Raw genomic sequence first — 13,764 nt, forward strand, 5'->3', positions numbered from 1 at the left:
TATTAAGATTCACCATGAGCAAGTAAATTGGTGGATAGAAATGCTCAAAGCTGGCATCAACATTTCATTATTTATTTTCTTAAAATCTAATAATTAAATTAATCATATATATATATATATATATATATATATATATATATATATATATATATATATATTAATCTTGACTTTTTATTTTAATCTAACGGTTGATATTAATATTTTTATTTTTATATAAGATGATCATTCTCATGTGATATGTAATATATATTATACCATTTTTATAATTTGATATAAAATATAATTTTTATTAATTCAACTATTAAATTATATCTACATATTATTAAGATTATGTATCAAATTTTGTCAAAATTAAACAAAAATAAAAAAATTATCAAATGATCATTATTTTAATATATTTATATTATGTTGATTTTAATTTATATAAAAGAGAAATAATTTTGAATTAATATAAAATTTTACATATATGATATATGTAAAAAAAAAAACTTTTAATCCAACAATAAATTTTAAGAAAATATTACCTAGTTGAAAGTTATAAAATAATATAATAATTATCAAAGTTACACTAATATAATTTAATTTCTTCTCATATATTTATTCTGATATGAGTAAATCATGGTCCTTGAATCATTGGTATATTTAATTATTTTAAATACATAACAGATAAATATTTCAACAACAAAAAAATATAACAGATAAATATATCATCATTGGAATTGTATCACCAATATATGTATTATTTTCTATAAAGTCAATCTTGATCCACCATGAAGATTTGCCTTTATTATAAAGCAACCACAAAACCATAAATTTGACGGGTAGTAATGAACAGCAATTAATGAGAGGCGCAAGTGATGGCACGCATGTGAAACTATGACATAACATGGGTGACATGCAGCATCATCATTTATTCATTACATGGATATCTCAACTCATTTTTCATCTTCAGGAATGAACCATAACACTCAAAATTTATGGACATAAAAGAATGAAAACATTATATTTTGCAACTATTTCATCTGTACAAATATATTCACCAATAGAACTGGAGTACTTGACAGCCGCGTTCTGCAATCACACAGCAACGGATCAAGCTGATACTCAGGCTAGTCAAAGTCATCATTTTGGAATGTATTTCTCACCACCCCATTGTCAAGTTTCTGCGACACAATGAATTTTGTAATTTGAAGTCAATGATCCAAGTTAATGTAGAAGTATGTCACACCTAATGCAAAAGAAACTAAAGCAAATCATACCATTAACACAACCATTTCTTCCATCCTTTAATTACTTGTTTTCTTTATAAGTCAAAAAGAATGGCTGGTGCAATTTGGCTAAACTGACAAGTAAGAATTAAGTTGCTTAGGAGTTAAAAGATCAATGTGACATTATGGCATTACACAAATGAAACGTTCTGCGTATCACTTGAAATGGCCAAGAAAGCTTGATCAAGAGACTACAGCATCTCAATTTCCTTTCAAACTCTAAGGAATGGGATGCTGCTGCTCAAGAAGACTTCCAAAAGCCACTACTTAGGTAGAAGGTCAAGTTGTGATAAAAACTGTTTGATGTAGCAAGAAAAGATTTCCTTTGATAATACTGACTTATATGATAATAAATGAATAATCAAGAATGGTTGAACTTAAATTAAGATCCTACTAGCTCTTTTATAAGGAAAAAAAAAATCCTAACGTAGTAGTCCTTTATCCATTCCATCATAGTAACAGTAATATAAGCGGCATCAACAACAAACATGTCTACAAGGAAGGATTGAAAAACAAAAAACTAAGAAGGAAGTTGTATAAGTTGAGTACAAGGGACGTGTGATATATAATGGAGGTTCAGATACATACTTTGGTAGGTAGATCAGCAGGAAACAAATGTATAGCTCCTGCATTGAATTCAAATCCACTGAAGATGAAAGAACTTTCGAATTAGTAACATGCACAGAATGAGAAAACCATATTAAAAGGAAATCAACAAAAAAAAAAGTAATAAGATAGATATTAGTTGATAAAATTAATAAACTCCCGTGAGTGTATCTACCTCAGTAACAATCTCATTCAGTTTAGAAGTGGAAACCACATGCATTAAGAACAACAAAGTTCATACTACAAGTGAAAAACAGTTACAAATAGCCACGAAGTAAGTGAATAAATAAGAATCTCTAGAACCATACCATCTGGATAGTACTAGCTGCCAGACATATGGGATAAAAAACTCCTCTGGGTGACTCTCTTGTTCATATGTGAAATGAAGTTGAGTAAACATCTGCCAAACAAGATATAGTCTTGTAGAAGTGAGACAGGTAATCCTCCTAATGTTATTACCTATTGGGTGTAAAGCACGAATAACACAAATTTTCATTTTACCTTCATCCCATCAGCATGCCAAGACCGACAGTTCATAATTATCACTTGGAGCACTAAATTGACAGACCAATCACCATTCATTCTTTGGGCATCCATGCGACTATTAAAAAAATCTAACACCTGCAAAATACCAAATAGACCACATTGCTTGAACACACTCGAAACATAATGTTTTCTATAAAGACAAGGTTCACAAGTGTATCATAGACACCATGAAATGTGCTATTTAAAGTTGCAAGATTTTAAAGGGCAAATGTATATTGTAATATGATTAGAATGAAATACATGAAACATACAGTGTAGATGTTTTCAACAAGCTCATCGAAACGGGGGTGATTCTTGAAAGGCTGAAAGACTTCCTGCTTGTGCATTATTGCATACACCACCTGTCTCAGTCACAAGCAAGACGTTTGATGTAAAAGATCAGAATGCAAATGTAGTTTTTGACTGTTGGGAACCGCATAAAAATAGGTGCGCATATTTTAATTTTCAATTAATCAAGAGGAACATTAAATTGTACCTCAGGATTTTGAGGCAGTACATAAGTCAGAATTGCATTTATAATTTCTAGTACAAGCCTCAAGAAGTCAGTATATATCTGCAACTCTGCTGACTGTATCAAAAGAATATACATTTAGAAAAAGGAATAGTCAGAAGTCTGTAATCAATAGAATCACACAAGCGCAAAACCCTTATCACAAACCATATCTTCTACAAGGCTACTTCTTTCAATTGAGTTGTTTTCTGCAATATTGAGCTTACCATCTCTGAGATCAGCTAATTTGTTATACCTAACCATAATCAACATTAGAATCAACATTATACAAGAAATCACTCATTTCAAGATGTAAATATGAAATGTATAGTTTTTTTTTTTTGGTGAATAATGAATATAGTTTTTTTATGAAAGCCCAGAAAGACTGGCAACATACTTTCGTGATAGCATGTCAAAGAGGCTGACTAGTCTCTGAGATGCATATGCACTCAAACGGTGGACATGAGGTGCCATGTTTGCCAATGTTGCCAGACATGTTGTATGAAGATATACATCCTATCACAATTCAACATAATATCCTATTTTAGCACACCATATAAACATATCAATGGAAACATTAAGTAATTAATACAAACTTGAAGCTTACAAACACAATACTGGAAATTATGCTATCAAGTTCAACAATCAAAATGTAAAATGAATTGAAATATATGCATGTGCTGCTCAGGAACATATCAATCCATAACCTTCTGAAATATAGATTAAATTTTTAAGGCAAGCAATTGTTTATCAGAGGATCAGAGTAAGGACAAAAAGCATGTGCAGTTTAGAATCAGAAGCTGTTAGGAACCCAGATTAGAAATAGAAGAGAAAGATTGTATTTCTTGATTGCAAAGGAAAAAGGAATAGGAGAGATAACTCTCCTTAAAGGGTTTCTCTTTCACACAGGATTTCTCCTTTCACAAAGAGCTAATGCTCAATTTACAAATGATACAGATTAGAATGAATTCCCTCCCTTTGAGTCCTACTATTTATTTATGCCAATAACTCAATATAACTAACTATTATTCTAACTATCGTAACTCCCCCTTCCTTAAAGTCCTAGCAGAAGCCAATCCAATTTTGAGCTTCTTGAGTTCAAGTACCATCAAACTGCGAATGGGACAAAATAATTTGCATAAAAAATAATAAACATTGAAAAAATACAACCCACAGCATCAATCAATTTATATATTCCTTTAATGCACTCATAAGAACAGTCAACACATCTCTCAAAATGTGCCTTTCAAAAAAAAAAAATACATCTCTCATAATGGCCATCTTAATTAGCCAATGTACTAATGATATGAAACTTCTTATCAAATAGTCAGTCAACAGAAAATGGCAGCTTAAATATATGGAGTAGTTAAATTGATGATCCCACTTGCATTAAGATTCATACCCGAAGTTTAGACAAATTATACTGTATAGTTCTGATAAGAATGATGACCATGAGGGAACCAAGAGAAGACTGATAGAGGAGACGTTCTTTGTACCATGGAACAGTTGGCAATATCTGTCCATACATATACTAGATTAGTATTTAGCACAATCATTACAGTTTAAGACTGTCTAATGCCAAAAAAAAGTGTTACCAGCTTATGAATTCCTGCATTGAAAGAAGTATCTTGACTAAGTATGAGAAGTATAATTAACAACATGTAAATTTGATAAGCTGTCATCCTTCGAGCATCATATAATGCTTCTAGAATTGGCATTAACTGTTAATTTCACAAAATAAACAAGGATCAAAACATGATACAATCCTCAGTCATTGTAGATGCACTAGTAAGACCTGTATGATTAAGATATAAGAATGAGTAGTCTGATTTTCAAATCAACCAGTTACATATATTAAATCATAGTCAAGGAATTCCCCTAAAATTTATACATGCATCTTTAACCCATACACATTTATAATAAATTAATTCATTCCATTTTTTCCTTGGGAGGAATTTAAGTTAATTTCCTCATACCAATGTATCCAAATCAGTCCGGACTAAGACATACTCCAGAAAGGTGGAATTCCCTTGCAAAAATGAGTAAAGAAGTAGGACAGCTGTCTCATCAGCTAAGCACCTAGAGAGGGGGAAAAATATAATGTTTAAAATACTATCATATAAATCCAATGAAGTGTGCATTTCTACACACACACACAGAGACACTTGTTATTTAAAAAAAATAAAAATTCAAAATTAGGATACCACATGAATACCCATAACTTCATATGTATATAAAAGTCGAACATGGAAACAAGTCCAAGAATTCTTGCTTGATATACATGCGGTGGGAAGAGAGAGAAAGAGGAAGGACACTTATCAAGTGGGTGAACAGAAAAATATAAGAAACAAACACTCGGACATTATAAGATTCACTCATTCACCTACAACTGATTATTGATACATATTCTGATCATCTCATTTTTTTAAAAACAGAAGTTACCATCTTATCATGATAATATGCAAAACATGTATATTCTATTTTGAATAGCATAACTCAACTATAACCAAAAGTAAGTTTGCTACAGATCCAGTAAGTCAATTGTCAACCACACATACAGGTAGCCTGATACTCACATGCCAAGGGTATCAAACAACGGTGCAAAAGGCAATTTTACATGCTGGTCACTGTGTGCATTACCCTCTTTATCTACACAATCCACTGCATTTAAAGCATTGATTAAAAAACTGTTGGCATTTCCAATCAGTTAAAAGAACACGGATATAAAAGATAAAAGATATATTACATTCACAATCAATTGCACGCTCTAAGGCCCTGCAGTAAGGGTTGTCAGAAAAATATGTATTATCTTTTGGTGAAGAATCTGAAGAGGCAGATACTTGATTCTTTAGGACAGAGTAGCCCTCACTCACAAGACATTTATGATAATGAATGAGAACAAGAAGCACTTGAAGACTGCTATCTGCTATTGGATTTCTTGAACCTTCACTGCTTGAACTGATCAAATAACTGAATGGCAATAACACAATATTTGCTGAATGGAGAAAAGGAAACACCAAAAGATGTAACCATCAGTAAGTCTCTAATTTTGAACAATAAGACACTTATCACAATACTTTATAAATGACAAAGTATGTTTGACCCCAAAAGTTCATAAATAGAATACTATAGTTTGTCACCATACCAGCTGCAGAACCAACTCTCTTTAGCACACTATTCTGACTTCGATCATAAAAGATGGAATAAGATGCTCTATTAAATGGAACACGAGGACGGGTAATGTAATTTAGAAGCAGGTTGCACACAACTGAAGTAACCAGATGGCTATCCTGCAAAAGATTACAATGAACTAACTTGAAATTTGCTCGCTGGAGTACAGCTCAACTAAATAACCGAAGTTCGATGTTTAAGTTTCAACTTCTTACCTGAGCCATCGCTGCATCAAGAAATGGGTTCACATCATTCGGTCCAGGAGATGGCCCACAAAGAAGCTGAGTTGAGATTGCAATAATCATAAAATTAAGCAGCTCCAGATGTAGGAAATATGTGTTGGGGCTATAATAAAACAACATATATCATCAGGGCAAAAAAAGCTTGCAGACAATAACCACGACAATTAACCAGTTTGTTATCCATGATATACCTCACATCTACAGATGCAATAAAGTTGAGCACATTCCGCATGACAAGATTTTCAATGGTCTGATCTGCATTAGAATAGAGCATCTGGATAAATTTTGATAACTAGAAGAGAAAGATTCAGGGGTGGATATCTGAAAATTTACCAACCTCCCATGAAACCAAATAAATAAAGAATTTAATTTAAATGTGTCGATAGTGCAAAGGACTTTTACACTATCATCCAATTAGTAGTTGCCATGTTTAATAACCTTGTCTAATTTTATAATAACTACTTTAAAAGTCATAATTTCTAATTAGTTTTGACAGTATAAAAATTACAGACAGTGCATCAAATTAAACTCAAATAAATAAATAATAAAAGAGCATCCTAAGGTACAGACCAAGAGCAAAGACAACATGCTAAACTCTTACGAGTGCTATGCTACTACATACCTCTCAAAATATTTTTTGGTATTGATTCACTATCATGGAGAGACAGGTATAACTCGACATCACCATCTTGAGCACTTTCAATCAAGTGTTTTAGGAACACTGAAGTCAAGTAAACTGCATTAACAGCCTTTTCATAAACCAGCTGCAGCACACCAGAAGTAGAAATGGACTCCTGCAAGTAGCATGCTAGATGGAACAAAATCTTGGCAAGATGCCTCGTATTACGGTTGTTTTGCACTGCAAAGTGAAAACCAATAATAATTAGCAAACAAAACAACACCTATTCACAAACAAGCACATTAAAATAGCAAGATTTTGAATGAGGGAACCAACTTTAGCCTTCTCAATACCATAACTAGCATACAAACTTGTATTCAAGGTTTTCGTGTTGAAATACCAAAAATTGAAAAACAAAAAGGTAATTAATTAGTAAGTACTTCAGGGGAACACACGTAGAACTCAAATTACTTATTAATTCATATGTTAGTGATTCCACACTAACTAGTGATACGGCCAAAATATTGTACAGAAGTAGGAGACCAACCTCGCCTCATGGAGCTAACTTTTGGGATTGAGTTAGGCTCAAATCCAAATTTTAAAATGGAATGAGAGTCTATCGTAGCGGTTATTATTAATGTCCAGTCTAGCAAAATTCACGCTAGTAGTATCAATTCCTCGGCTCGAAGGGGTGTTAGAGATAAGGATAAAATTCTAATATCATAAAAATTTCACTTTTATAGTTCCTCAGTGAAGCTTTCTCTTAAACAAAACAAAAAGAATGATGAGAGAATGAAAGTGTATCATCACAAACCCAATAACTGGCAAGCTTGGTGAAGGCGCTGGGAGGGCAATTCGGCATCGAAAGGAAGCTCGAGAAGCTTCTGCCAGAAGTCAGAGGAGAGAGGGATGGACACGTCGCCGACGAAGCTTCCGACGAGATGCTCCGCCGTGTCCGGCGTTGACAGCGCCGAACCCATTGACTTGTACTGAATCAAAAAAAATGTTTCTTTTTTTTGTGTGTGGCGGTTTCAGGGAAACGGCATTGCGGAATCACGGTGGAATACGAAAAGGGTTGGATTGGGAGATGAAAAGTGAGGTGGGTTTTGAAAATGAGGGGAGTTGATGCAGCACAGACACCACTAGAGGAGGAAGGAGCAATGACTTCAAAACCAAGGTTTTTGTTTCCTTCCCAAACAAACTACTTGTTTATTCAATGTTTTGTATCAAATATTAGTATGTCAGGCTAAGAGACAAAAGATTACTATATTTTTTTTTTATACATATCCAATTTAGTTCTTGAGCTGTGTTTGTGTTTGACATTAAAAAAAAATAGATAATTTAAAAATGAGCAATAAAATATAAATAAAATGATATGTTATATTATTTATTTTAAGTAGAATAGATGAAAAATAAAATAGAAACAATATTGAAAAATTGTTTGTTATAAATAAGACAGGGAGTCGAGTTTTAAATGGAGACAAAAATGTAGATTATTTGCTTTAAAAAAATTGATTTTTTTCATAAATATAACCTGATAATCAAAGAAAATTGATTTTTACTTTAAGATGATTTTTGTGAAGTCAAAATTTACTTTGCGGGTCCATAACTTGAAAAATTAACTCTCTTCTAAATCATTCGTACCAAACAAGCGACCCTTAATTTTGTCTGCGGTGAATTATTTTTTTCGTCAGAAACAAACACAGCCCGAAATATATACTTGATGTAAATTTAGTTCTTGCATTTTAAATACTTGAATTATCTATATTTTTTACCCCCACATTCAATATTATTTATGTCTTCTTGCTTCAGTCATTTGTTATCCTCCATATAATACCGTAGGAGTTTATATATATAATTTGTATACAAAAATCATATTAAAAATATAGAGGAATTAATTAAGAAAATATACTACCTCCATTCCCAAATAGAAGACTAATTTTTTTAAAAAAAAATTAATTGTCTTCTGTTTATTAGATTTTTTTAGACAAATTTTTTATGTTACTTTTGCATTAATTATTATTCACTAATTCTCTTTACAATAAATAATAAAAATTAAAAAAAAATAATTCTCTCTCCCTCTCTATGATGAGAATTGGATAATATAATTAACACATATTAACTAATTAAGTGGAAAGAGTAAGATTATGAGTATCCATGATTTTAAGAATAACTGAAAAAATAATACAAATTATTAAAATTTTTATTGGTATTAACTAAATTAACTAACTTTATTATATTGTGTAAATTAGTTTAAAAAGTGTTATATTTAAAGACGGGTCCATGTAGTATTATTTAAAAATAATGGAATGTAGTTTACTTTTATTTGCATATATAATATTTAGTTTTATATTTCATTATGTTATAATTCCAACCATAAACGGTGATAGTGTTTTTCTTTACGGTGACTAATGGTGATAGTTAAATTAAAAATAAATTTTAAGTGTATAAAATAAATTACAAGTTTTTCGGATGATAAAAAAAATATTAAAAAATAACTAAAATCACATACCAAACATAATCAAGCACTATTACTGATATTGTGTAGGTTTTTTATAAGCAATCAAATTATATAAAATAAAAAGCACAAGCAGTGCCAAATACAAAAAAAAAAAAAAGCAAAACATAGTTTCAACCTATTTATACCCCTTACTGGCCTTGCATGAATCACCCCTTACAAGATATTGTGTAGGTTATGCTTGAATAAGTATTGCAAGATATTATTTTTTAAATTTTAATGAATGAGGTTGACTTCATGGCTTGTGGTGATAAGGACTAAGCAGAAGGTTAGGCTATCTATCTTCTTTTTAAACTTTATTTTATCTCCTAGTAAAAAAAAATGAAACTAGGAGTAGTATTTGTAAGTCAAGATTACACGTTATCGAATAATAATTTCTACTATTAATTAGTCTGCTTAAACATGTTAATCGTTCAATATGTCACTTTAATTATGAAAACTTTATCATTAATTGTGTTGGTTCGTTATTTTTCTAATTTTTTAAATTATATATTGAATTTATAACCACCATGATAATCAAATTAGTAACAAAATGATTATTTTCTAGAGTTTTGTGATTAAAAAATGTAATTGAAAAAAAATATAAATTAAAAACTATTAGTTAATTTTTTGGGAGCATTTATTTCACGAATCTTGTAGGATTTTCAAGAATGTTATTCCTAGGAATATTAGAAATGAATGATATCTATGGTTATTTAAAGAAAATTAGGTTTGTTTAACTAATAAAATTGACTGAAAATGTTTTTTATATTCTCTAAAATATTTTAAGAAAATTGGGTTTGTTTTAGGGCATAATTTTGAATTTTTTATTAATTTATTTCATTATATTTTCCTATATAAAAATCATGAAACTCAACTAATATTTAGACCAAAAATGAACATAAACAATTTTCTGATTGTTTGTGTGACATAGTTTTCATGTATTTCATTCATGTCCATTTTTTATTTGAACACTAATTTTGTTTCATAATTTTTATGTAAATAAATATAATAAGATAAGTTTCACATCTTAAATTAAGAAAAAAAATAATTCAAAATCGTGTAAAAAAAAGACTTGTGTTACTTAAGAGATCATTTTGTAACTTTTAATAAATAAGAAACCAAATTATAGTCTATAATAAATATAAGAGACCATGAAAATGAAAAGACTTAATTATACATTTTCCTCACATTCTTTCTCAAACTTATAAATTTTACCCTATTTTTTTTGCACATTGCTCCTATATTTTAAATTTTTGTTATTTTTTGTCTTTTTATTAGTTGATCATTCCTTCCATTAGATTGATAACTAAGACAACAATATTGGTAGCTGACATAACAATTGATGTAACAATACATGTGATACTAACATAGTTCAATGATATATCACTAGGGTGTTGAAATGGAATTAGGAGACAAAATGTGAGTATTTGTTTATTTTATTTTTTGTTTAGACTACATGTATTTTATGTTATTCTTTCATGTATTTAAATTTTTTCGAATTATTCTAATCTATAAATACTATATTTTCATAGACTAATTATGTTTGACAAAATATTTTAATTAGTTTCTAATTTTTTTACTAACTGAAAAGTTTATTTGATTATTCAATAAGTAAGTTTTTTTAGTAGCTTTTAACATTTTTTTAAAATACTAGTTTTTAATTTTTTTATATTTTCTTTAACTTTTATTCTTGATATATTTATTCATTTTTTGTTATCTTTTTTAAATAAATCATGATTTAATTATTTTTCATTCATTTTATAGTTTTCAATTACTTTAAAAAATAATTTGACTGAACACTTATAATTTAATAAGTTAATTAACTTTTTAACTATCAATTATTAATTTTTAATTAATTTTACCTAACATTTTGATCGGAAACCACCATTCAACCTCCTTGAATTCACACGTTTAATTTAGGTTTTGCTTTTATTATTAGCAAATTCTCTCATATATTGCAAATGAGTTAATATTACAATTTTATAGTGAATATATGGCACTCTCCATGATCAAATATTTCCATTCTGTTCTCCCTAGGAAAAGAACCGTTAATAGAAAAGGATGCAATAAGCTTTTAAAAAAAATAAAAAATAAATAGTGTTTTTTAAAATTGGATAGCAGGATTCGAATTAACTAGGAAATGTGGAAGAGAGAATGATGTGGCGCGCTTTGGTTTGTTTGTTGATTGGGTGTTGTGAGATCTGTTGACTCCATTGTCCATACAACACAATCAATAATGTTCCATTGAAAAATTAAATGCTAAGGGGGAGAAATGCTCATGAAAGAGAATTCTTCAAGATATACAGATTCATGCATGCACAGCATGTGCAACCCTATCACATAATCAAAACTTCTGCTAGTTAAGGTATTGCACATGCATGCATGCATTTGTCCCCAGTTAATACATGATGATAAAGGGATGCATATGCTAGCTAATTTTTCACTTTTTCTTGCTTTTTGTATATACTTTGTACCCCTTTGAAAACCATAAGAATATTTCTTTTTTTGTGTAACATATTTTAATATGAACTCAATCATACTATCGGTTGAAAATATAAAATTTGTTCTACCAAACTATGAAACAAATGGAAATTCATCAACAGTCTAATTCTATAGAAGATTGATAGTATCCCAATGAGTAAGTAGCCTATCAAGATGTTATATATATACTAAAGTTTACCTCAAAAAAAGGTATTAATTAAAGGAATAAGTGCCACTTTGAAAATTCTAACAAAGCATTTATGATTGGCTCTCGTTAAAGTTAATGTCATGCTGATTAATGGTCTTTTTTTTTTTTTTTTTACTTCCTAATTTCGCCGGAAACTCCTAGAGTGATAGAAAGAGACGAAGCCACGAAGGATAGAGGGACATGCTAGAAGGTAAAAGAACAATAGTTTGGATTTTGGAAGGATAAAACTGGGATTTCAAGAATAATTATTATTTTATGATTTAAATATATTTTTAGAAACTCTTAATACAATAATAATTTTATTTTTAGTTTTGATATTTTGTTTTAATGCATGATAAGTTAACAAAATTTATATTTTTTTTATAAATTAGTAAATTTTGTTTCAATTTCTAATAATAAATGATTTTTTTATCAGAGAACAAATAAAAAATTATTAATTTATCATAGGCTAAAAAATATCAAAAATCAAAAATAAAATTATTATTTTATAAAAGACTCAATGTAAAACAAAAATTTATCAGAAAAAAATAAAAAATAAAATATTTATGAGAAATGAATAACATATTTAAGTTTTTATTTTATATAACATCTAAAAGTCATTTTGTTGCTAGCTACTTCTGGATGTGTTTGTAACTGTAGACTTAAGTCTGCCATCATATCTCAAGACCAAATTTATTCTTGAGCCGTAAGAGCTGATATAATTCAAATTTATTTCCCTATAATTTTTTAGTTTCTCTTCTTATTGCAATTCAAAAAAAAAAATCTCAAGACCAAATGATTAAAATTAAGCCAGATACTCCATCTAGAATATAAAAGTCAAATAAATATATATTAATTATTTTAATGGATTTTTCTTTGAGCACCGGTCAAGAAATTAAAATTAACAAACTAATAGTACATGTTATATTTTATTCAATATTTAATATTTTTAATGATTATTTTTATTTTAATACAAAAATATTTCTGCTTAAATCATATAGGACTAAACAGTAAAATATCTTCTAAGAATAATTATTAAATTTTCAGGTATACTTAAAAAGTTCAAACTTTATTTTCTTGGTTGATTGTGAAGTCTCGAGATTTACAGGATCTCAAAATGTTTTCCTTCGTTTTTTCCATATACAGTATTTGAAATTATAGTTTTTTTTTATCAGTAAAATAAGATATACATTGATATGTGTAGAGCACAAAATCCTATACACAAAATATTACTCAACATAATGCATTCTTCAAGGTTACACAATATTTATATGACTATATAAATATCTAGCAAACAAGAAAGGATCAGAGTTCTATCACTGACTTTTCTTTTTAAAATTTAGCCACCCAGTCATAAATACCAAACTTTTACTTCCCACCCTTCACATTTATCATCCTAACAACATAAAACACACACTGTAACTAATAAAAAATTATAGTAATCTGTAATTAAAAATTTCAGATAATGTGCACAGCCAGTAAAAAATTCCAAATGTATTAAATTAATTTAAAAATCTCTAATGAAATTCATATTAAAGTTATTTTTAATATTATCTAAAAAAATTAATCAAATTGTTAGCTAGCTCATTAAGGTACTGTTTGATCGAGTGAAAAAAAAAATGAAAAGAAAGTGAAATAAGATGAAAATTTTGAA

The 13,764-nt window shown here is 29.1% G+C and overlaps 1 protein-coding gene across 4 annotated transcripts; it reads right to left on the reverse strand.

Moving 5' to 3' along the window:
* Positions 1-838: 838 nt before the first annotated feature.
* On the reverse strand, positions 839-8,157 carry LOC100794934 (dymeclin). Of its 4 annotated transcripts, XM_003537032.5 has the most exons (18): positions 7,757-8,157; positions 6,946-7,182; positions 6,515-6,578; positions 6,297-6,426; positions 6,056-6,200; positions 5,657-5,905; positions 5,487-5,571; positions 4,887-4,989; positions 4,506-4,631; positions 4,313-4,426; positions 3,308-3,426; positions 3,079-3,166; positions 2,896-2,988; positions 2,672-2,761; positions 2,376-2,495; positions 2,183-2,274; positions 1,857-1,914; positions 839-1,163 (listed from the first exon to the last, which is right to left on the reverse strand). In XM_003537032.5, the coding sequence occupies exons 1-18, from the start codon at positions 7,920-7,922 to the stop codon at positions 1,110-1,112; spliced, it is 2,133 nt and encodes a 710-aa protein (XP_003537080.1). In that variant the 5' UTR covers positions 7,923-8,157; the 3' UTR covers positions 839-1,109. The 4 variants fall into 4 exon arrangements, with proteins under 4 accessions (XP_003537080.1, XP_006588537.1, XP_014618350.1 ...); XM_006588474.4 differs by lacking the exon at positions 4,506-4,631; XM_014762864.3 differs by lacking the exon at positions 7,757-8,157 and having other exon boundaries at positions 6,515-6,573; positions 6,946-7,074.
* Positions 8,158-13,764: the final 5,607 nt, after the last annotated feature.

This window comes from Glycine max, chromosome 10 (assembly GCF_000004515.6).
Source record: "Glycine max cultivar Williams 82 chromosome 10, Glycine_max_v4.0, whole genome shotgun sequence".
Lineage (NCBI taxonomy): Eukaryota > Viridiplantae > Streptophyta > Magnoliopsida > Fabales > Fabaceae > Glycine > Glycine max.

Bases quoted from the DNA above. Each gene is read 5' to 3' on its own strand.
- LOC100794934 (XM_003537032.5), bottom strand. From the start codon at position 7,922: ATGGGTTCGGCGCTGTCAACGCCGGACACGGCGGAGCATCTCGTCGGA. The intron at 6,579-6,945 runs GTATGTAGTAGC...ATTCTAATGCAG, and splicing joins ACCAAAAAATATTTTGAGAG to ATCAGACCATTGAAAATCTT. The intron at 6,427-6,514 runs GTATATCATGGA...GTTTTATTATAG, and splicing joins ATTGCATCTGTAGATGTGAG to CCCCAACACATATTTCCTAC.